This window comes from Meleagris gallopavo, chromosome 17 (genome assembly GCF_000146605.3).
Source record: "Meleagris gallopavo isolate NT-WF06-2002-E0010 breed Aviagen turkey brand Nicholas breeding stock chromosome 17, Turkey_5.1, whole genome shotgun sequence".
Taxonomy (NCBI): Eukaryota; Metazoa; Chordata; class Aves; order Galliformes; family Phasianidae; genus Meleagris; species Meleagris gallopavo.
Window position 1 is genome coordinate 2,510,240 of NC_015027.2, and position 22,931 is coordinate 2,533,170.

A 22,931-nucleotide genomic window follows, 5' to 3' on the forward strand; every position below is an offset into this window, starting at 1 on the left:
GAGTTCACCCATATGTGTATTGATTTGGAGTCCTGGCTCATACATTGCCATGGAAGCATAACAGGAGTTGTGAAATATAAATATTGCCTACTGTGGTTAATTGGAAGCTGGTTAAGAGTCAAACCTCATTAGAGCAAAGAGGATAGACTGTAATTCTTAGTGACAAAATGTCCAGCCTTGGCAGAATCATTACAGTACTCCTGACTGACACTTTCACAGTAAAGGCAGAAGGGACAGAGTAAGCTAACAAAATAGTGTTGTTTAATTAGATGTAAATGAATTTTCCAAGAAGACTAGCTAGAGACCTCGAGACACCCATGGAGCTGAGTATCTTGCTCCATTCCGATTTTGACCAGAAGGTTGCAAATTTAAGACCTTCTCAAAAGTCCCTTTCCAACATAAAATCATGGCAGCACTGAAAGAAAAAATGAAATAGATATTTTGCAACCTAAATTCAAGTCTCGCCTGGACGCCTACCTGTGCGACCTGGTGTAGGGAACCTGCTTTGGCAGGGGGGTTGGTCTCGATGATCTCTAGAGGTCCCTTCCAACCCCTACAATTCTGTGATTCTGTGATTCTGTAAATGTGATTCTTAAAATTTTGGGGCCTAAAGCAGCTCACCTCTCAGATAGCATCTAGCTCTGACCAGTTTCTTTCATCCATTTCAACCAAGCTTTCTGTTTATTTTGGAGGAAAACTTAAGGAACAAGTCATTGCCTATAAGTAGTTGCTAAATAAACTGGGCAGCTCTTCTCAGGGGCAAATAACAATCCATAAGTTATACACTGCCCAAAATATTGAAGACGGGTGGTGACCAATTCAGTCTCTTCTGGCTCAGTTCCTCTACTTGTCTCCAATATCTCATCTGTTTGAAGTTCCCAAAAGAGCCTTTAAATTACAGCCACAAAATAGAGCACTCTTCTACTAGCATTTTATAAAAGCATAGAAAGAGAAAGTTACTCTTCTCAAGCCCTTAAAATCTAAAATAATCTCTGCATGTGAGAATTATTAAAGCATGAGTAAGGCAAGAAGTTAATCTACCAAGTCATTCTGCAGCAGTTTCCATTTCACTCAGTAAGAAATGCCAGGCAGAAGGCAAAGGTGATGTTTTATCTAAGTTGAGTATTTCACAGACAAGTATGGGTTGGAGCCACTCAAATGCAGCCAAGTTAATTAATGATTACACAGCTGGAAAAGTTCTATCATCTCATCACAATTTACAAAATTAATTCAGTATGAGAACTACAGCTGCACAAACCCTAATCAAGGATATTCAAGCACATAGCATAAAAGGTGTTGACAGCAAGCTTTTTAATATATTAAATAAACATTTTTAAAGCCCCTCTTATGATCATCCTGGGTGAGCATAGTTATCCATTATGTTTAGCTTTCAGTTTCTGACATTTTTCCTTGCAAGCACAGGGCTATAATACCACTGCTGAGTTGAGATTTGGGTTAGTTGTACACGCCTACTGAATATTAATGAAAATTAACATGGCACTCATTCTCACCAGTTTAGGTTATCACTGGTGCTTGTATGGTGGTGATGTATCTTACTGGTTTGAAAACTTCTCAGTATTAAGACACAATCTGGTTTCTTTTTTGATCCTCTTCAATTCTGACAAGCAAATAAGCACTGATTTGAGTATATACATTGTTCCACTGAAACCAACAGAAGTCAGTCAAGTGTTTAAAGAAAGCTGAGATAGGCATAAGGTTACTGTTTATTCTGTGATACGTTGTTCTTTGCTTCCACTTCTTAACTTCCTATTTTCCATGCATTTTGCACACCTTTGAATGATGTGTTCTGCCATACAAGTGAAAAAGAAAGCCATAGCTCAGTTACTGCTCTCTTGGCAAAATGCCTTTCCCTCTGTGTATTCTCAAGATCAGGTCCTACCACCATAGTTCACATATTTTCAACTTAAATCAGTTTCTAAATTACTTTATTCAGACTGGGATTACATCTTTTGTGGATGTCCTTGAATGCATTTAGCTTGCATTCACATCAATTTAACATCATGAATTTGACTCAAGTTAAATCAGTGTAAGCCAAGCAAAGTTAGGAATATCTAAACAAGGTTTTGCATTGGCCTAAGTTGATTTCAGAACTCACTTTACAGAGGAGTGTTGTCATTTTGATATGTGTTCGTGGGGTCTGAAGTTGGAGTCTAATCCCTTTCAGGAAAAAAAGATTTGCAAACGCTCTTGAAAGAGCAATGGGAAACACCATCTGTAGCTAGAGGAATTGTCAGGAAAAGAAAGGAGTATACCTGGGGAACTCAAGTGGCTTGTCATACGCAATCATCTGTAATGCCCACTGGGTCTACAGCACTGGACAATACCCTTTTGTTTTTTAAAACAAAGCACGAAGCGTAAAAAAAGGGGGGGAAGAGGGGAGAACAACCCAAAGTGGCACACAGGTGTTGAACCATCTGAGAGCAACTCGACAGCCTCAGTGGAAGTATTCATTGTCTCAGAGTTTATCTTGAATGCTGTGATGTGGAGCTGATCACAAGCATGTGAACTGAACAGCATCCTGGACGCAGGGCCTGGCTCCCTCCCTTCCTCCCTCCCACACCCCTCTCCCTTTCACACCTCTCAGCAGTCGTGGTGCTGAGAACTCCTCGTGCTGAGATCAAGTGGAAGGGAGAGAGATCTCTGTGCTCGGATTCCTGGAGCTCGCAGCTATACAAGCAGATGGAATAAAAGCAGATGAAAGGCCTTGCTGTAACTGCTGCTTCGGGGCAGATATGTAACATTTTCCCAGGCAGAGCTATGTTTTTCCATAGCACACTCACTGGATATCATATCCCATCGCTCAGGGCAGGGCAGCGGATGGAAAGGAAACTGCTCAACAGAAGCTGTGGGCAGCATTCTGTAAAACAACCTGTGTTTGGTAACTGTTTGTTACGACAAGCATTCTGGATATTTAAGACATTTCAGGCTCTGTTTCATTAATGTTAGTTTACAGCTTACCTTAACCCGCATTGCTGAGAGGCTGTTAAATATTTTGTTTTGCTGGGGAAATGAGAGCAAGGGGTTACATTTCCCATGGAACCCAACTGGACTCATCTGTGTGTCTCCTCCAAAGTTACCTGCTGATCCATGCTTTCCTTGACTGGAAATCAGCAGGGATGGGTTCTCTGAAGTCAAACCCTTCAATTAAGAGCTGACATTTATCTACCGGATTATGCTCCAGAGGACCACCTTCCATAAGCATCACTGCCTACTATTTTTTTACTCAGTTGTAGTGAGTTTGGTAAACAATCTTTGACGTCTTTCCATTCTGCTCAGATTTCTGAAAATTGAAAGGAAAAGTGTCCTGTGTTATTGTAGGCACAGCAGATAGCAGCAGAATCAGATCCTGGAGTAGTGAAGACAGCTCTAGCCTTCAGCACGTGAGGTCTTTCATCATTACATGGGGCATTAAAAAGACATTTCTGTTCTGCAGCTTGGGAATGTGTGGGTGTAAGGCTCACAGCCCATCAGGACTTGTGTAGAAGGCTTTTGTTTCTTTGTTTTCACTGGGTTTGAGTCTGCCTCGATAAAGGGGGGCTGCCATTTGATTTTGTCTGACAGGGAATAGATTTGGCATGATGCATCACACCCACAGTTCCAATGCAAATGCAGAGGTTGTCATTTCGTTTTCAGTATGGAAGTGACACTTGAGATTGAATTTGAACACAGCGAGTGTAATTTTCATTATTTCATTGATTCTGTATTCCAGTTTCTGTTTTCTAGTCTGCAGTACTAAGCAACTTATTTTAATACTTATTGTATTTGTGCAGTTTCTATTGTCTCTATGAAGTGATGATATCAAGTCTTTGGAGGGAGACATAATTAATCGTATAATGAATCTCAATTTGAACTTTGATGAACCTTAATTTCAGATCTGATTTTGCAGAAGCAGGCACTAAAACGTTCCTACATAACGTGGTTTGAATTGACATGATGGTTTGTATGTGCTTTCAGAATTTTGCTTTATCTTATTTCAGATGTGCCTAAGTTTTTATAACTTCTGGAACTCTCAGCAGAATGTACAGATTCAGGAAAATTATGCTGATGCTGTTCCATTTATCTCGTCATTGTATAGATATCAATTTCCTGTGTCAAGCCATCTTTTATTCTGTTGAGCTGTCACACAACTGCCACTTTTAATACTGGAGACAGTTGAGCAGTTAGTGTGTCTTCCACTTCCAGGGCTCAAGCAGCAGGAGTAGTTTCTGCATTGACAGCTTCCTTACAACACTGCCTTTCTGAGGTACCTGGCTGCTGTGATGCTGAGAATTGCAACTCTGGCTATAGAGATTTCACAGACAGAGAATATTTTAGACCATTTTAATATCTGTATAGAAAACACTGCTCCTTCTGAACCACAAGGGAAATCAATCTGACAGAGCAGATATCCCAATATAAAAGGTGGCCCTGATTATCTTGATAAGGCAAAGCCACGCAGGCTGATGGGTGGTATTTTTAGACCCACAGATGTATAATGAAGACGGCAAGATGAACACATTTCCTACCGAGTGTAGTTTTCGGCAATGCCTGCAGTTCATTTGAACTCTGCTGAGTACTCACTAGTTATTAGAAGTGTGAAGTAGACATGTTTTACTTAAAAACAGGAATGTAGGATTTTTTTTTCCTTTATATGGGAAAAAAGCAAGTTCACATGTCAGAGTCAGCAGTCCATTTGAATTTTGAATCATGTTGCTTGCTTGAGTTTCTTTTCCATATGTCCTCAGTGTCCCTATAGGCAAAAAAAAAAAAAAAAAGTCTTGATTCAGTGTGCAGAAACAGTGTGTCAACTGATGCCACTGTTCATGGCAAGGAGAATCCTCCTGTGGTTATCCCTCTGCTCCCTCGGATGTGGGCTCTACCCTAACTGTGTGCTTCACACGGATGCTCTGAACAGAAGTGGCAGGTGGAGAAAATGAGCACATACTCTGTCAGAGGGCATTTGGTTTGGGAGCGAGCAGATGGGGCTTTTTTACCAGCAGAAAGATATGATTATTCACAGCATGGTTCTTCTGAGGTTAATAAGGATGGGTGTAGAAAGCTAGACTCTAATTCAGGTTTTTTTGATTGACTCTTAATGATGTCTCATGCACTGGCCAGTAGCATCCAATAAGTGCCAGGCATCTCTCAGCTGCCTTCCCTTTCCTGTTAAGCAATTCCAGCCACATAACAGCAGTAAGATGAGGCAGGCAATGAATTTCCCAGGTGATAATTGTGCCTCTCCAGTGGCTCCAGCAGCACCCCAGCCATAAAGCTGACTCCATTGCGCAGCCTTTTGGCCACTGTGTGCTGCACTTGAGTACTTACAGGGCAAAATATTGTGCTGGTGGAACACCACTGGATTGAAAAGCAGAAATGAGAAGTGGATGCTTCAGACTCATTAGAGCATAATTCTGCTATAACAAACCTGCACAGACCAGAGCCATGCTGGACTTTTATTGGAGGGAAGAGGTATCTATAAGTTAGAGAAAGAAAAGAGAAATGTATTTCCAGCTGCATTTCTGGCTGCATGAACTAGAGAATGGAGAGCACAGGGATGCCATTGGGCCTCTGTTCAGTCTGCTGCCAAATTAACATCATGCATTCTCTGTCTGGAATCGCCTTCAAAAGACTCTCCCTCAACTGTCTGGAGAGAAGCAGTAACGGAGGTCTTGATGTTTGCAATGTATAAATGAGGACTCCATCATAGTTATCTCAGTGTTATGTGCTAGGCAGTTGGTACAGCCTACTAAATGAGCATCCTAAACTCACCCCTCTGTAGGAGAGGGAAATCACATCTTGAGGATCCGGCACAGAGGGTTTGGAATCAGCCATCCTTCATCAAGGAAGGTGAATGGGCAGCCCTCCACTCCTTACACCTGGAGCCTGCTGTGGACACAAAGAACAACTCTCTTCCATCACAAATTTGCATTGTGACAATTAACCCTGCTTGACGAGAGCAACCTACAGATATTTTCTTTGTCCTTCAATATTTTTCCTTTGTCCAATATGACTGCAATAAAATACATTCTGGTGCTCTGAGATTCCAAGAAACCAATTTTTCACCTCTCCTACATACAGATTTTCTTTTCTTGAGGGCCATTGATGTGAGACAGGTGAAATCATCACTTAAAATGGAATAAAGATAAAAATGACTCTTGCTTTGTAAAAATTCACGTCTGATTGTGTTGTACATGTTAAACCGCTAGTAGCTGTTAAAACTTTTATCCTGATTAAAAACAAAAAATACTCCAAAATAATAACTGGCTGGCACCTGAAGCATATTTACTGCCTGCAGTGTTTATCACATCACCACATTTCAGAACAGTTAAACCTCACAAAAAGCTGAAATATCAGTCTCATTCTTCAGTGTGTTATTATGTTGACCTGAAGAATATGTTAGCAAATTATTTATTTCCCTCAAGATTTTATTTTTTTTCTTCTCTTTTATTTTTGGTTACTGGATTTTTTCAGTAGCGTTTATTTACAAAAACTAATTAGAGCTGTTGCTATCGATAGCCTCTAACAGAGCTCTTAAGAGCAAACTGCACAGCAAATTGACACCGTGTCCTTGTTCCATCAACTCCTGCTGAGTGGGTATGATTTACATATTGATTACTTCATCTTCTTGATTGCCCTTTTGCACGAAATATTGGGCTGGGAATGGTGGGGAGCATACTATGTCCTACGAGAGACCTCGGGTTGCTAAACCAAGGTTCTCATGCTCTGCCCTGGAGCACAATGTATCAGAGTGGGAAGAGCCTGACCCACAGCACAACAAAGGAAAAGAGCTGCCAGTTGGCCTGGTGTCCCGTGGCTGGGGCTGTGGGGCCATGGTGAAATTGTTCCCTTTGCTTTTCTCCCCAGCTCGTTCGCTACAGCTCTGATGGTGTCCTGCAGCTGGGGCCGCTGGGCTCCACGGCCTTCCTGCCTGACTCCAAATGCCTCGTTGATGATGGGAAGGGTAGGACACCAACTCTGAAGAAGTGTGAAGATGTCCTGAGACCAGCACAGAGGTTCTGGGATTTTACACAGGTGCGGAAAAGCTCAGAGAGCCACGCAGAGAGGAATTGGAGAGAAACAGTGACCGGGAGGATATTTAATGGAGATAAAGAAGGTCTTTAGAGGACTACTGTAGGAATCCTCTCTGATGCTTTTGAGGATTATTCCCCTTTAAACTTTTTATCACTTGAACTACAGAGAATGTTCCGGGCTTTTCAGAGTGCTTTCTAGAAATTTACAGATCTAGCACTTTTTTCTCCAAGTCTTTCTGTCATTTTCTTCTTCCTTCTTCTAACCCTTCTTTTCTTTCTTTCAGAATGGTCCAATCATCAGCAGAGACACTGGCCGTTGTCTAGAAGTGGAAATGTCAAAAGATGCAAATTTTGGGCTCAGATTAGTTGTACAAAGGTGCTCGGGGCAAAAATGGATGATTAGAAACTGGATAAAACACGGCCGACATTGATTTCTGGGGCTGAAAGGCTGCTTCTCCTGCCATTGTCCATTGCTCAGTGTGCCATATCTTGCAAGGCATTTGTCCTAAAGCAAAATAGTTTGAATAGGACTTGGATCTAAACTCCATAGTTGAGCAATCAATGGAGGAAAAAAAAGAGGAAGAAAAAAAAGCAAATACATACATGCTCTCTTTGACTATTTCTTGCTACAGTAGACAACCTGGGAAGCTTAAGAAGAGTTTTCTGTTTATTTGGAAGTCTTGGGAAGATCAGAAGACACAGAAAAGTGTGTTCCTAAGCTCTCCTAGGAGAATTAATAGACAGATGTTTCTATGAGTTGAGAGATCCCAGTACTGCCTCATAAAGAGAGTTCTCCGATGGGTAGCTTTTTAGCTTTAAGTTATTGACTGGTGCACAAATCCTATGGTGAATAATCATGTGCCTTTTTTATTGTACTTCGTATACAAGAGGACTGGAAAAATCCTACCTTTTCAGCATGTCTGGCTCATTGTACTAAAACGAAGACCTGTAAATAACACTGGAAAACCTAATACAATATATGATAAATTTCAAGGTTGATTGTTTAGGAGTCTCTGTCCCTAGAAAGAGACTATTCTGCATATGTTTACAGGTGGTTCTCAACCTTCAAGCTGCTAAAAGGCAGCTTGACATAGACACAGATAAACGTTGAATAAGTAAAATAACCACGTTCCATTGTATTGCCACATTTTACATTTCTTGACTGTAAAGGAGTCACAATATAGCACTTGCATATTTAACTCTTTAGAGGCAGTAAATGTCCTAGTAGGTGAGTGATATGGAGAGGCCTCTGCTGGCCTTCAAGCCCCAAGTACAGGTTCAAGGCTCCCATCCTGCAGGGCTATGCCTGCAGGTGCACTTGGTGTTGTTCCAGCGACCGCCTGGAAGCCGGAGGCAGGGAACACTGGATGCTCATTACTTCTGCAAATAAGGTGACTTAGTTGCCAACTGTGGAATTCAGCAATTTGAGGCTTCCATTTTGTTGCCCATCTTGTGAAAATGTCAAATGTGAGCAAACATGCTTTGTGAGCACCGTCTAGACAAATTTCCTGAACAAACCAACAAAGGCTTTTCAGTATTTGAAAACAAACACAAACCTAGTGCTACGAGAAGAAGTTCAAGCAGGAGAGAACTAGGCAGCTTATATAAGAAATGTTACTCTGAAATATAGATATTCTACTGTAGTTGACCTGGTGACAGCATTATCTGTGAACCTGCATTTAGTAATGTATCCAATGGCTCATGCAGTGTCTGTGCACGGCAGCCAGAGCAATGGCAGAGCCTTGCCCAAGAGGCGATCAGAGCTGATGACCACTGCCAGGTCAGCAGGCTTTGGGTGCGGGTCCACGGCAGATGGCTTTTCACTGCAGTAAATTCAGTCATATTGAATGACAGAGACAGCATCTTAACTTTGTTGTTTAATATTTTATAGTACTTTTAAAAAAGGTTTTGTTTTGTTTTACTGAGCTAGGAAAATAGGTAATTGCAGACACTGCAGTACCATAAATCTTGGTGATCTGTTTCTTGAAGAGCTGTTGCCGTTCCTATTTCAAGGCATGCTGAACAAAATAAATTGGAAACAAAGTTAATTTTTCAAGGGCATGGTATGTAATAAAATATTTACTTTTAACATGCAAATTCCATCAGTTGTTGTCAACTCTTGGTTGGCATCCAGAGAGCACATCACCATATTTTGCCCCATTTAATTTTTGCAATTGTGTGTACAATATGTAATACAAAGCCTGGATTTCTTTTTTTAATTTTTTTTGGTGGCTAATAATTAATCTTTATTTATGTCACATGCACCAGGTTATGCATGAATATATACAAAAGAATAATTATGGCTGAGATTCTAATATAAAGATGGTTAAAATTCTGTGCTTATGGTTACTTAACCTCTAGAACAGCGTGCAGGGAGAGGTAACATCTTTAATTAATCAAGCATTACGTTAGAATCATGGATGGGTTCAGCACTCAGTCCTTCTTGCAGGTCTGAAACAGAGGTAGGAAGATTCAGGCTAAATATAGATTGGGAGCAGTTGCCCTGCATTTAACCTCATTATCTTAATCTACCAGACAATTTAAAAAATCAGTTACCATCTACAAGGCAGGTGTTGAATTCTTTGTATAGAACTTCTATTTGTAAGTGACTTTTGATCTTCTCTCAGATACGATTTAAAAGGGGGAAACTGTATGGAAGTTTTATTCCTTCTTTTGTTTATTCTAACAGAGTCTTATGGCATGGCTGAGGGAGGCAGGAAGACAGAAGGGAAAGTTACTTTTACCTGGTGAGTTCTGGGGGGAGCAAAGTGGCAAGTCGTTCACACCTTGTGTAGTCTTTTCCGTTAAATACAGCTAACTGTGAAGGTGGCACAAAGGTGAAAATAGTTATATGTGTACATACAGTGTGACATCTCAATGCCTCACTCCTAGGAATATAAACTTACTGCACCCAACAGAAGCTAATATGCCACTTGTTTGTTGGTTTTTGGTTTTTTTTTTCTTGACAAACGGTCAATCTAAACTTGCTCCTTGGTTAGCAATAGGGCAGCAAGCTTTGCAACCCTTTGCACAGGAGAAAGGAGAAATACCAAACCTACTATCCTGAAAAATAATGCTGCATTTGCTGTTTAGAAGCTTTGAAGCTGAGAAGACCAGATAGATGTGCTTTTATTGTCAAAGATTTTAAGCAAAAATTATTACCTTTCATTATCACACCACCATAATGAACATGAATTGGCTGTCCTGGGAATTACATGGCTGCACTTTTTCGGTGCTCAGTGCAAAGCATTATGATGTGGCCACGTGGCCTAACCAAGGGTCAGCCCTGGCAAGCTTTGAGTGCAGAGGTCACACATTGCTGGAAGCCTGCAAGAACCAGACTTTCGGTATGAGAAAGAATGCAGATTTCTGTGATAGTTAAATGGCTCTGAGATTTATGGAATAATATAAAAGAATTCAAATAACTTAAAGGTAAGGTTGGTTTTCTCTGTGATTGTCAGGGTGTTTTTTTTAAGACTTAATGAAACAATTTCTTATATTTAAGAAATACGTCTGTTGTGTTCTTTTTACTTTGTCTTTTATCTGTCTGAACCACTGCTTTGACTGTGGTATTAACATGGTAAATCTGCATGTGAGAGAGTCTTAAATATTCTCTCATAAAAGGAATAACAATAATAAAAAAGGCTTGAGTATTATCTGTTTTAACCAAAGTCTATGGGTCTCTTGTCAGTATTTCACCCGTAGTATAATCCAAAGTCCTGCTTCATGTTGTTTCAAATGTTCAGTCACGTTTCCTCAGTGCAGATAATCTCAAAAGTATTTAATGCCTTGTAGAGGAAATTCAGATAAGAACAGAGTCTTTTTTGTTTAAGAGATATTGGAGTTAAACACTATCTCCTGGGACAGAGGAATGGAAGGCAAGGAGCACCAGATTGAGTATGCTCCTATCCTAGGCAAGCATGACAAATAATACTTCTGTAAGCATGTCAAGATCCTTTTAAAACGAGTTTGAGTCCTGTATGGAAAAAAAACCTTACAGAACTCTCTTCTTTGAGAGCTATAAACTGTCTTTCAAGCTGAATTTGTTCTTGGCTGGAGTGAAGCCATTTGTTCTCAGCCAGACTTGTTCACTAGCTTTATCGGCTTAGTGGTTCCTGAGGCCTGGTCACCTCCAGTGGAAAGGAGCTGAGAGAAGGAAGAAAGTTTTTTAAAGGTGTTATTGAAGGATTTGATTGATTACACTGGAATTACATAAATGTTGTACACCTCCATGAGGCATGAGAACTCTTCAGGAGTGTCCTGCATCCCAAAATCTAAAAGCTGGTTCCACAGCCAGAATACAAAAACTAAGGCAGTTCTTCATGGATACTCTGAAAGCGTTGAACCATCTATCTCAGTTTAATGATTTGGAGCTTGACATGTCTGAACATCAAGCCCTCCTTGTCCTTTGGAAACTGTTCAGATTTCTTTTCATCAGCCTGCTCCTTTATAAAAACAGTTCCAGTAGATGAAAACCTCAAGTGCTGTGTGACAAGGGGTGTAATCTATCTGACATAGGACAGCTGAAATTTTAAATGCTTAGGCTACATCTAATAACCATTAATGGAAGTCCTAATCTGTTCTTCAGATCAATTACACGTTCCTTCAATATCCATCACTGAGTTGAATCCATTCATTACACCCATACCAAAGCACAATATAACCTGTTTGGGGACAAAATGAGTTCCACTGTAAGAACTTCAACAAAAATTGTGGTGCAGGGAGAGGCTGGTAAATTGTTATTCAGGTAGGACACAAATACCTCTGGGTTGTTTTGTGGTTTTGTTTGCTTCTTGTTTTTTGTTGTTTTTGTTGTTGATGTTTTTCCTGTGTTAGATGAAAGCCTTTGTGAAGAAGAACAACTGTCAGAATTCCCTCAGTTGAAAATGGTTCCATTTTTTACTGAAGTTCCATTTTTGACTGCTGCAATTTTGACTAACTGCTACTTAGCACTGACACAGTCAGTCCTTAGGCCATCCTACAAATAAAAGATGGTATTGCAAATTGGAGGAACTAGCTAACAAGATGGATAGAAACCATGGGAGGATCATGTCTTCACACATCTCTAAATATGAATGTCACAAAAATAAACCTAATGCTATGTTCTCTCAGAATTGCACCACAAACTTTATACAGTTTTGAATTCCTTCATTAAGAATACCTATTCAAGAGCCCAGATCTCACTTTGGAGACTTTTTTTTTTTTTCCCTAATGGTATTAGTGGACTTAGTGTGACAGCTGTAATCACTGGGTACATGGAAAAATCAATTAATTGGCGATAATCTACTGAAGCATTCTTAGCATGCATTACCAATGCGGTAACACAGATATTCATCAACCCCCAGTGCACTGACTGTTTTCTCCTAGAGATGGAGTCTGCTTACTTAGTGAAATAAGGGAACTCAAGGAGTCAATACTGCGACGATGCAGCTAAGAATTCTCAGTGAATTTGGCACAAAGCACACCAATATTTACATCTCTAGACTCATGTAATTAATTAGCTTCAGGTTCTCTCTTAACAACCTCCCATCTCTGGCAACCATTGAAAATACCTTCTGAATACCTGGAATACTTATACCATGTGAAGATTTTAGCTGTCTCTGCAGTGCACCAGCCTTAGATAAAAGATTTACGATGACCTCTCCATACATTGTAACTGATGTTAGAATGGTTTCACAAAATACATTGATTTATTTAAAAATATTACTAATATGTAACTAAAGATATTGTCCTCATGGATTACCCTAAGCAAAAACAGTGCTTTTTCTTCACCCCAAAATTTATTTATTTACTCATAAATATCCCAGTGAAGCAATACATGCCAACTTGATTTCAAAGAACAGAATTTCTGAATCACAATTGTGCTTCAGAGACGTGACGAAGCACTTCCTACATTTCATAGAGCTGCAGTTTTCTCTTGGCCATCAAAAAGTATTGCCCAGTTTTAAACTCATTTTAATAAGTTTAATTAAAAAAAAAATGCACCAACCAGAAGGCAAGTTGTGACTGCAAGTAATTTTTCATTACGTGGCACATCATCAAATCAATTTGTATTTACACTTGAAAAGTTAATAAATTACTATGCATTTTGCTGCTGACAGGAGCATTTTTTATCAGTGTACATCTGGACACCTCATTCTAAAATTCAAAGCTGTCACATCAAAAAAAAACTAGGAAAGCAAATACTCTGTACATTTTATAGTGTAAATTGTATGTAATGTGTTCTGAAAGGCAGTCAGGCTGTGTTTGAGATGAGCACAGCACACTGTGCAGCAGATTGCAGACTTTGAAAGGAGATGAGCTCTGTGCATGTCAGAGAACAAGCATCTCCACGCCCTCATCAGAGACTTGGCTCCTGAAAGTGCACATCCAGAAGTAGACTGATAACATTATAGACTGAGCAGCTGCTAGACCTCAGAGGTGGTTTGTCATGCAGTCGTGGTACAAAGACATACGTGTGCACATTATACTTGCAGGTACTGATCCACACAATATTACAAGCTGTGTTCACATACAGTCCCTTGCGACCAGTAAGTGCTCCACAAGAAACATTCAAACACAAAAGAAAAGTATCTCCATTAAAAAATTCTGATCTCCCAACCAATGTTCCTGAAATCATTGAACCATGGGGAAAAATAAGCTATAGAATCACGGAGAGGAAGCTTGTAATGGAAGTGTTCTCTTGCAATGAATTCTGTATTGGAGTTATGTTTTGAATACTCAAATCTGTACAAGTACCTCAGTCTGTCATTGATGTATTACATTCTAAAGAACACTCCTGTAATCAAAGAAATGGAAGGATTAACAGTTCCCAAATTGCCTATGTTGGTACAGGACAAAAGGGCAGATCCCACACCCTGTGGTTTGACCCGTATCAATCCAGAGGCTAAACTTGCAGATGATGTAAAATGTCATTGCTCTACTGCAGTAAATGGAAGTTCTGGAAACTACAATAATTTACAGGTCTGGTCAGTTTGTGATTGGTAATATTGTTACTGACTTGATTCTTTTCTTCTTCCCAAGTCACTTTCATCTTCCCAAAAGCAGTAGAAAGGGAATATGAATTGCTAGTGCATGCCATCATGCTTCTACCAGCAGCCTGTGCAGTCCAGTACATCATCTCTGAAAACTGTCAATAACTGATGTTTAGAAGAATGAAAATGCAGAACAATGATCATGTATATCCCCTCATTTCAGAAGGCAGAGAATTCCCAAGCTAGAGTCTATACACACCAACACTGCCTTTACATAACTAATCCACTTATATCTCAAGATATCAAAACATCCTGTTGTAAAAAATAGCACAATTGCTGCGTGAGTCACTATCTCTACTTTTAAATCTACTTGTCAGTTCATTCCAGAGGATGCCCTGTGGTTCTCTTGCAGTTAAAAACTGTGAATAATTGCTGCCAACTCTTCTTCTCACCTCTTCTTAGTTTGACCCCTGTCATCCCTTCACAAACATATTTTAGAACTGATCAAGTGTCACACTTATTTTGTACTACTGGCAAACAACTCATAAAAGTGTAAGCACATGCTCTGTGTCATGTATTGGACTGGGTGATAGCACAGTGAGAACAGATTGGGTTCCTGAGCTGTTCAGCTGTATAAAACATACATTACTGTTTTTAACATTGATTTTGGAGCTCAGCCAGGCTGCTTCTGCCCTGCTAGCATGTATGCACAAAGTTTGCTATTTGTGATCAAGGAGCACAGAGCATCTGTGAAAGCATCTAACACCTTTCATTCTGCTAGAGACAGGAGGAAGACTTCCAACCTGGTCCCAAGGTTCACCCATGGGCTATGACTGATTCACCAAGCTGGGAACTGACTTCAGTGTCCCCCACTGTCATGTATGTCTCCTTTCAATTGAACTAACTTGGTGAGATCTGAGTGCAACAGGCTTTCTCCTTCCTGGTTTCTAAGAGGATGGTGACTTCACAAGTCAAAGAGCAGCTGCTAAGTGCTTCTCTGCTTTATCCATAGGAAATGAGGTTGGTTGTAATCTTCAGGTGGGCAACAACAAAATCAGCCTCTGATGAATGCAGTGACGGGCTTAGCCTTGGCAAACCTACCTCCAGTGTTGGTCTTTTCTGTGCTGGGGCGCTTCGTCATAAATCCACACTGAGGACTGTGTATAGAAATGCTGCTCTGTTGCTAGCTAAGGTATTCTGTGGACTTAATTTATTATTAAAATCTAATCCAGCATTTCTTGGAAGGAAAAATGTTGTCTTTAAATGGTATACCATATGCTTATTAGAAAGAGTGTTCTGTGAATAATAGCCAGCAAAATTAGGTTCATGAAAATATTTTGTCAGCAGTTCCGCATACAACAACATTTCACTACAGAAGTTATCAGAAGTCTCAGATTATTCACTGTGAAGGCAGTGTCTCCTCTATCTTTTTTACATCAATAATTTGTTGTAAATCAAGCATGAATCACATATGTGCCTATAACTGAGCACTAAGTAGCAGAGAGAAGAGTTTTTCAGCTTACGTGTTGCTTGGCAAGTTTTTTTGTTTTGTCTATCTGCTGATGAAGTAATACAGTCCATCACCTGTATCAGGCAGACTGTGCGCCCTGACTAATCAGCTGGAACTTAAGACAAGAAGGACTGAAGTGATTTCCTCTCTGTAATGGTAAGGAAAAAATAAACAAATACATTTTTATGCTAGAACGTAAGAAAGATTCAGAACCTGTGAAAAAAAATCCAAAAACTTATTTCAGTGCCAGCAAACAAAACAGCCCTTTTCATGAAAATTCAGTGCAACTTTTTCACAGGCCATATTCTCTTCTTACTATAAGCTTGTCATCAGTGTTTAACCAGTCTCTAGCTTTCCCTTTACACTGTTCTCACCTTTTTCTATCATCTTATTTCCTTAATGTAATTGTGTAGGCTTTTTTTCAGGGGGTAACAATACAGATGACTTGCACTGGGGAAAAGGGCCCTTTGATTAAAAGAAGCAATTCTGGTGTGTGAAGGTTTTATTTTAGAAAAGCCAAACAAAAGCCTAATATGGCCCTTACTTTGCTACCAAATGAAGCTGCACCAGTGGGACTTCTCAGGTGAGGCCAATTGGCAGAAAGTACTCAAGGAAAAGTTCTTAATTTAATGTTGTCACTGGGAGTTATGGAACTAAAGATGAGGGAAGGATAATGCACCCTGGGATTTCCTCGAATTGGAGAAGTGGATATTAAACATAAGAGACTGAGCTGAACTGTCCAACCTAGAAAGCATAACGCAATACACAGCAGTTCAACAAGTGACCAGGACCTGGGTTCTTCACATGAATAACTGAGCTTTAATAAAGAGACTTCAATCAGGATTCAGGAAAGATTTTTCGGGCTTTTGCAGTTTATTGCAGTGAAATCTGTCCAATCTATTGACAGAGCTCCAAAACACACATGGGTTGGTGCTCTGGTAAGCTTGCAGTGAAGCATTTGCCAAAAGCTATTGAAATTCTCAACGTGCTTCAAGCATTGGCATTCTGTGCAGAAAATGGTGCCACCTATCAGTGAGAAGGAGGAAATTGAAGAGCAAAATGATTTGTTTGAACTGAAGAAACTGCTATTTTCATTGCAAGGGTGATGGTTTTCTACTAATGAGCAATTAGCGAGATGTTTGGCTTGTTCAGAATGGTTTTGGGAAAATGAGGTTCTGACCTGGCTGGCCACTTCCAGGCTGCATGAGGGGGACTTGGCTAAGCAAACACTGGATGTTCTCCTCTTACCGACTGTAAGGGTAGAGTTCTGAGGAAGGTCTGCTGCCAGGGTGCAAAATGCAAGTCAGCCAGGTCAGCTGAGATCCAAATCACCAAAGGTTAGTAGCTTTTTTTTTTCCTTTTTTCTTTTTCTTTTTTTTTAAATCTGTATCTGAAGAGATTTTGATTGAAATATATATATATATATCTTCTTATATGGTACAGGTCATTCTGAGTTACTCTCCAGAGCAGAATGTAGGCTTGTAAGTGATTCATTTGTCCATCCCTGTAAGCATTCAGCTTTTACAGCTTCTTACCTGTATCTAAGTCCACTGGAGAAAGTTTGTCTTAAACAAGTCTTTATGCACTGAGATTTCTGTCTTACGGAAAGAAGCATACAAGGGCTGAATTTTCCACAAGCTATATTCTGTACTGTATGTACCATTAATTAAGAGACCTTTCAAAGAAGTCCTCCTTCTTTTATTCATGTGCTTGTGAAATCTGATTCCAGGTTAAGATTCCGATTTACCCCATGTGTATATATCAGAGATCTCATGATCTCGTAGAACTTCTGTGAAGCAAAAGTATACAGAAACCAAACAGTAAAAAGCATCAGCACCATCATTAAAGTGAAAAGAGAGAGAAAAGTGAAGAGTGAGTGGGTTTTAAGCTAGTTTTAACATGTTTTTATGATCTGCACCTCCGCCATCCTTCCCTCCCTTCCACAAGGTGAGGATCTTGCACAGCCAGAACTCGATTCTGTTGCAGTGATGTTTTGTTGTGCCATGGTAAGGTACACAGTAAAGCTTTGCCAAAATCTTTGTTACATGAAAGCAATAAAGTAACTCAACTCTCAGTTGTGGAACCCAGGCTTACAGGAGAGCATGAAGGACTCCCTTTTTAGCTCATGGACAGGGAAATGCAGGATGCTGTTCTCTGTAGGGTATGCAATCTGAAACAATTTTATCGGAACTGCTAGGCAGAAATCTTAGTAAGTTGGAATTAAACAACTTGGTGTTTCTATCTTGAAGGCAAAAAAAAAAAAAAAAGCTAATTTAAAAATCACCATATGCACAGTAAGTGGCAGTTAGTAATTAAATTCTCACAGCATCTTTTCACAGCGCCAGGCAGAGCATATTGGCTTAGCGTGGCCTGGTTGTCGACTCTGAACCAAAATGATTTCTAACAGCAATCAAATACATTTTGAGACATGCTCATAAAAACGCTAGCTCAGAGGCTCAAAGCAATGATGATTCATGTATGAGCAAATGAACCTGTCCTCTACAAGCTAGCCCTGAAATGTAATAAGGGATCAGTCCAAAGTAAGAAGGAAGTGTATTTATTAAGATGCTGAGAGGTGATATTTTATAATGGAAGCTTTGGGTGACATCTCATCAGTGGAGTAGCTCTGGATTGAGGTGCTGGATCGGTCTCTGGAAGCCCTGTTCCATCATGGATGCCTCTATCAAATCTGCATCCATTGAGGGATGCAGGTAGTGCAATGGCCAACAGCATCCCTGCCATTGGGCAGCACCAGGAGAGGTTCTTCAGTCAGAAATTATGTTCCATTTTATCCCACTGGTTTTCATTCTTTGCTGGAGGCCATTCAGCTAACCATTTAGCAAATGGAGGGATAAAGGGAGCAGAGCTCAGCTTCCAGGCATCACAGAGCTGTGATCTTTCTATGCACGAGGCACAAAAGCTGCTGACCACCTGGTGAGGAGCAGCTGTGGCTGCATCACCCCCTGCAGCTGCCGCCATTTGCCAACCAATTGCTCTCAGCTGGGCTGCAGAACAGGCTGAAGCACCAGAGCACGCCTTGCACTGAGCACTCTGTAGCTCAAAAATCTTGAGAGCTCTTCTCTCGCTATGGAGGAGTTCTCTGAGCACGCAGCGAGGTGTTGTGCTGACTCCATCCCACCAAAGGTAAGCTGCCGGCAGCGAGGCGTGGGATCTCCTGAGGGAGGGCTCGCTGTGCTGTGGCGGCCGCCATCTTGCAATGCTGCCACCTCGTGGGGAGCGCGGGTGCAGCTGCTGAAGAAGCTTCTGGAAGGAGAGTGAGGGATAGCAGGAAGGAGGCGTCTCCAAGGGGCTGGGAGGAGAAACACGTGTAGCCTGGACGGAGTGGAGTCTGTATTTCTGAGTGGTACCCGAAGGAAATGCTGGCTTTGTCACTGTGTGCTTTGGAGGGGCTGAAGAACTGCAGCCCTTTTCAGGTAGCAAGTCCTCAATGCTGCTTTCAAGTGCTGTGGTGTAGGAGGCAGAAAACTTGGGTGCACTCCTTTGTTTTTTTGCTGCATATTCCCTGTAGTGTGTGTGCTAAAGCAGTCTTTATACGCTTTCTGTACTTAATTCACTTTCCTAACGTGTAGATGTATCTGCAGAGCCTCTTTGCAGGCTGCTTGTGCCTTATGTGCTGGGTCTCTCTCACCCCCTGTGGTACCACCCGTGTTCTCCCTGGTGCTTCTTATGCAAGGCAGTGTTGAGTCAAAACTTAAGGAAAAATAATAATTTCTTCCCCAAAAAGAGCACAAAAAGAAAAAGCATTTGTGGTGCTTTCAAGCCGGGAGGCAGTTAATAAGGCTGGCAAAGCATGCAGTTCTCTCATGTGCAACAATGCTGTGAGATCTGTGGTAGAGATGGGATCAGGATGAGGGGCAGCTCTCAGAACAGCCTGTAATGCCTCGAAAACCTCAAATTATGTACTAATTATCCACCTACATTGCCAGAGTATAAATAACCAATGACTTCAGCTTGCTGAGCTGAGGATAGTTCCTGCTGTAACAAGTCTGCAGGCTGCGTGGGGTTTTGTTGGTTTTTTCCCGATGTGCTGGAGGTGCCGTGATCAGCAGTGGTTTTGTATATGTGGTACTGTTTTTCGGTGGTAAAAATGGTTAGTAAAAATGATCTAAAGGCAGTTCTCTATAAAATTGAGTCAGTGCTTGGTGTTTTCCTTAATGCAGTTGGTTCATTATTGTTTCTACTCGCTTTTTCTGTAGTGTTGCATTCAGTTGTGGGAGGGAGAAAGAGATTCAGAAGAGCAGGCTTTGTCCTCACCTTGTCCTTGCAAACCAAGGAGAGTGCTGACAAGAAGGCCCTTCCTGAGTCAGGGCATTAGAAGTGTTTCTCAGAGCTGTAAATTTCCAGGGCTGTCATCAGAGGATACCAAACTAGAGTATGCTCATGTATGGGAGCAAAAAATAATGCCAAAAGGGTTTCTAACGTGGATTGAGACTGCTGTAGAGCAAGGAACTGTGAAATAATCAATCCAGATGTTTTGACTGCTGAAAGCCTTCTTTCCGGAGGAGAGGTTTTGACCCAGTATCCTTCAAGTATGCTCAGTTTTTACTATGCCTGACACTAGCATTTCTCATAGCCTTAGTTTTACTTCACTGTGATAACAGTTAAAAAAAAAAAAATTCCCTTGTTGAAGCTAGGGAGACTTCTTACAGCTATTGCAATTTTTAATAGTCATTTTCTGTAAAAATATTCTATGGCAAAAAAGTTAAAAATATATATATATATATATGGTTTGCAAGCATGGTAACGTTATCATTTTTAATCACAATTTTCCATCAAATGAAGGCAGTGCTCAGTGCCTAGAAAATAGTGAAATCTGTTGCAAAGTGGCTGCCACGCTTCAAGTGAGAATAGGAAGCAGTGCAGCTCGGATTCAACGCCAAGTTGTTCCTGCTGTATTAATAAACCCTTCCGTGCTCCCCTGCCTCACCCTGAAGCAGATCTCATTAGCTGGCACCTTTCACTGGATGAAGACAAAGGTTAAATCCCAGAACAGATGTGTGGGCCCACATGAAATTAATTCTGACCCTTTGCAGTCTGAGCTCTGTCCTTGGGAGCCTGGGGGAAGGGAACAGCAGCTTTGTCCCCTTGTTCCCAAGGTCTAGAAGAGAGCTCTGGGTACTGATTCAGCAGTCTCTCCCGGTAAGGTTAGCATGGTGGTAGAGTTTCATAATCAACTCTAATTGCGTGCTCAGTCTGAGCTTGGGAGCTCTTCTAATTTTTTAATGATATCTTCCTGTTTATAAATACACTTCAGGTGCCATAATGCTGTAGAATACTAATTCACTTGCATTAGTTTTTGCTTTCCTTCTCTGAGACTGGAAATGAAACCTAAGTGGGAAGTGGTGTGTCCAAAGATGGTTTTAATTAAATAATTTAGATATCTCTGATTTCCCCCTTTAAACTTTAAGGTAGAACTTAAAGTGGAAGGTGGATGGGTGGAGGATGATAGGGTCTGTATGGCCCACCCAGCTCTATCAGTATGCAGAAACTAGATATTTTTTTTTCTTTTTCCCCCTCTTCTTCTGGAGGCATTTAAAATGAGAGTTTGTGTACTTGTTTCTTTTTGTAAGTAGGTGTAGCAGAAATGCTGAGTCACAGCTTGAAGCAGTGATGGAGCACCTGGGGGAAGGCAGGGCCAACCCAGGGGAGCTCAGGTGCAGGCAATGAACCTCAGTGATTGGAAGGGCTGGAGTCAGAATCCTCCCCTTCCCAGACCTCATTTAAGGGCTGGCAGTGGAGGTGAGGGTATTTTGCTGGAGCTCCCTGCATGCCTGAGGCCTTCTAAAGGTAAGCAGCTTTTGCCTTTGTTTCTATGTCCACGGCTGCTGCATTTGGGCATGCCCTGATTTGCTGCAGCTGAAGACTTTGCCACCCCTCTGTTGTCCCTGTACTTTCCATCATATTACAGTGTTAAAGTAGGAAAAAGTAGATTTTGCGTTCTAAGTGTTCTGTGTTTGTTTTGCTGAAGTTTGATGCAGGGCTGTTGGTGGGACAGAAGCGTGGCAGAGTAAAGCAAAATTACGATGTTCTACCAAACATTATTTGGCAAGAATTATTATAGTTTGGGTGTTTGGATTCTCTTAATATTATTCAGTGTTTTAATTGCTGTTGTTTTTTTTTTTTTTAACAATATTGCTTTTTTCTCCTAACTATTTAATTTTAACTGAAATTTTGAATCTTGTGCTCTGCTCCTGCTTGGGAGTAAATAGCATCTGTTGGGATGGAGGGAGAGGGGGATGGTTCAGACCTTGGAAGCAGGGCAACAGGAACAGCTGGCTCTGAGTGCTGCTGTGCCCACAGGGTGAGCTTTGTGCTTCGTGTTTGGAGTCCTGGACTTGTGCTGTAAAGTGTTGGGAAAAACAGCCCATGTGGGAAAACATCAACTGTTTGCCCTTCAGTGGTAAACACTGCGTGTCTATCTGCTTGTCCTTTGAATTAAAGGAACAATCCAATATCTATTTTGGTTTTCTCTATCATGTGCCAGTATGGCAAGCTCCTTCCTAGACTTCATATAAAGCAAAATCCAGAGAGGTTTCTTCTGTGCAGTGGATGACAAAAACCAGAGTAATATCTTCTGCAGAAAGTCTCTTGTGTTAAGCTGTTGTAGATACAGTTATGATTTTCCTTTTAATTAGATAGTTGAGATGCTTTCAAAGCCATTTATGCAGACAGAATTGTATACCTTGCACATCTTCCTTCTTACCATTAAGATCCCCTGGCCAACTCCTGAAAGATGTGAGCTATGATGACTTGGAAATGTTTGTTTTGCCTGTTTGCCCATTTGTGAGCCAAGCTGCAAGCTCCTCACCTACAGACTCTCTTTGGAGCTTTTCAGAAATATATTGGCAGAACAGAAGCAAGGCTCAGCCTGCCAAACCTTGGTCTTAGCTGCAAGCTGTTTGTTTTTGTTTCTTTTCCTTTAGAGGAGCCCTGATCTCTGTGAGCAAAGTCAATGCAATTAAATGTGGGTTGTTTATTTTTTTTTTCCCTAGAGTATAGGCAGTCTGGTTAGTTGTGAACATGGTGTGCACATCACTGTGCTCTTGCCCTTCTGCTCATGCTTCAGCAGAGCTGGCTGCTTCCTGTGGCTGCTTCTTCCTCACAGACAGAAGTGATGCATGTGAATGATCAAAGCCTGTGCAAACATTAAGTGCTGTGGAAAAGGTGTTGGTTGATGGAAGGCTGCTGGATCATGGGGAGGGGATGCTGTTTTTGGTCGTGTATGGAGGTGGTTATTGACCCAGATCCCGGGTACTGTGTGGTGATCTGTTTGCAGTGATCTGAAGGATGAGATCTGACTTAGTTCTTGCAAATCAGCCAAAGGAGAGAGGAGCCTAAAATGTATGTGATGCTTCAGTCTTCCATTATGCAGCTCATTGCAGCAGAATTCTATTA

The 22,931-nt window shown here is 41.0% G+C and overlaps 1 protein-coding gene across 8 annotated transcripts in view; it reads left to right on the forward strand.

Moving 5' to 3' along the window:
- GALNT9 (polypeptide N-acetylgalactosaminyltransferase 9) overlaps positions 1-22,931 on the forward strand; it is a 230,371-nt gene that overhangs the window by 108,560 nt on the left and 98,880 nt on the right. For 7 of the 8 annotated variants that reach the window (XR_004161565.1, XR_004161564.1, XR_004161563.1 and 4 more), the window contains 2 exons: positions 6,865-7,032; positions 7,316-9,778. Coding sequence is in view for 1 of the 8 variants with exons in the window: in XM_031555946.1 (XP_031411806.1) it covers positions 6,865-7,032; positions 7,316-7,462 (315 nt within the window). In the remaining 7 variants the exon portion in view is untranslated. Of the gene's footprint in view, positions 1-6,864; positions 7,033-7,315; positions 15,268-22,931 lie in introns of those variants that run through there. The other variant, XM_031555946.1, reaches the window with a different exon arrangement.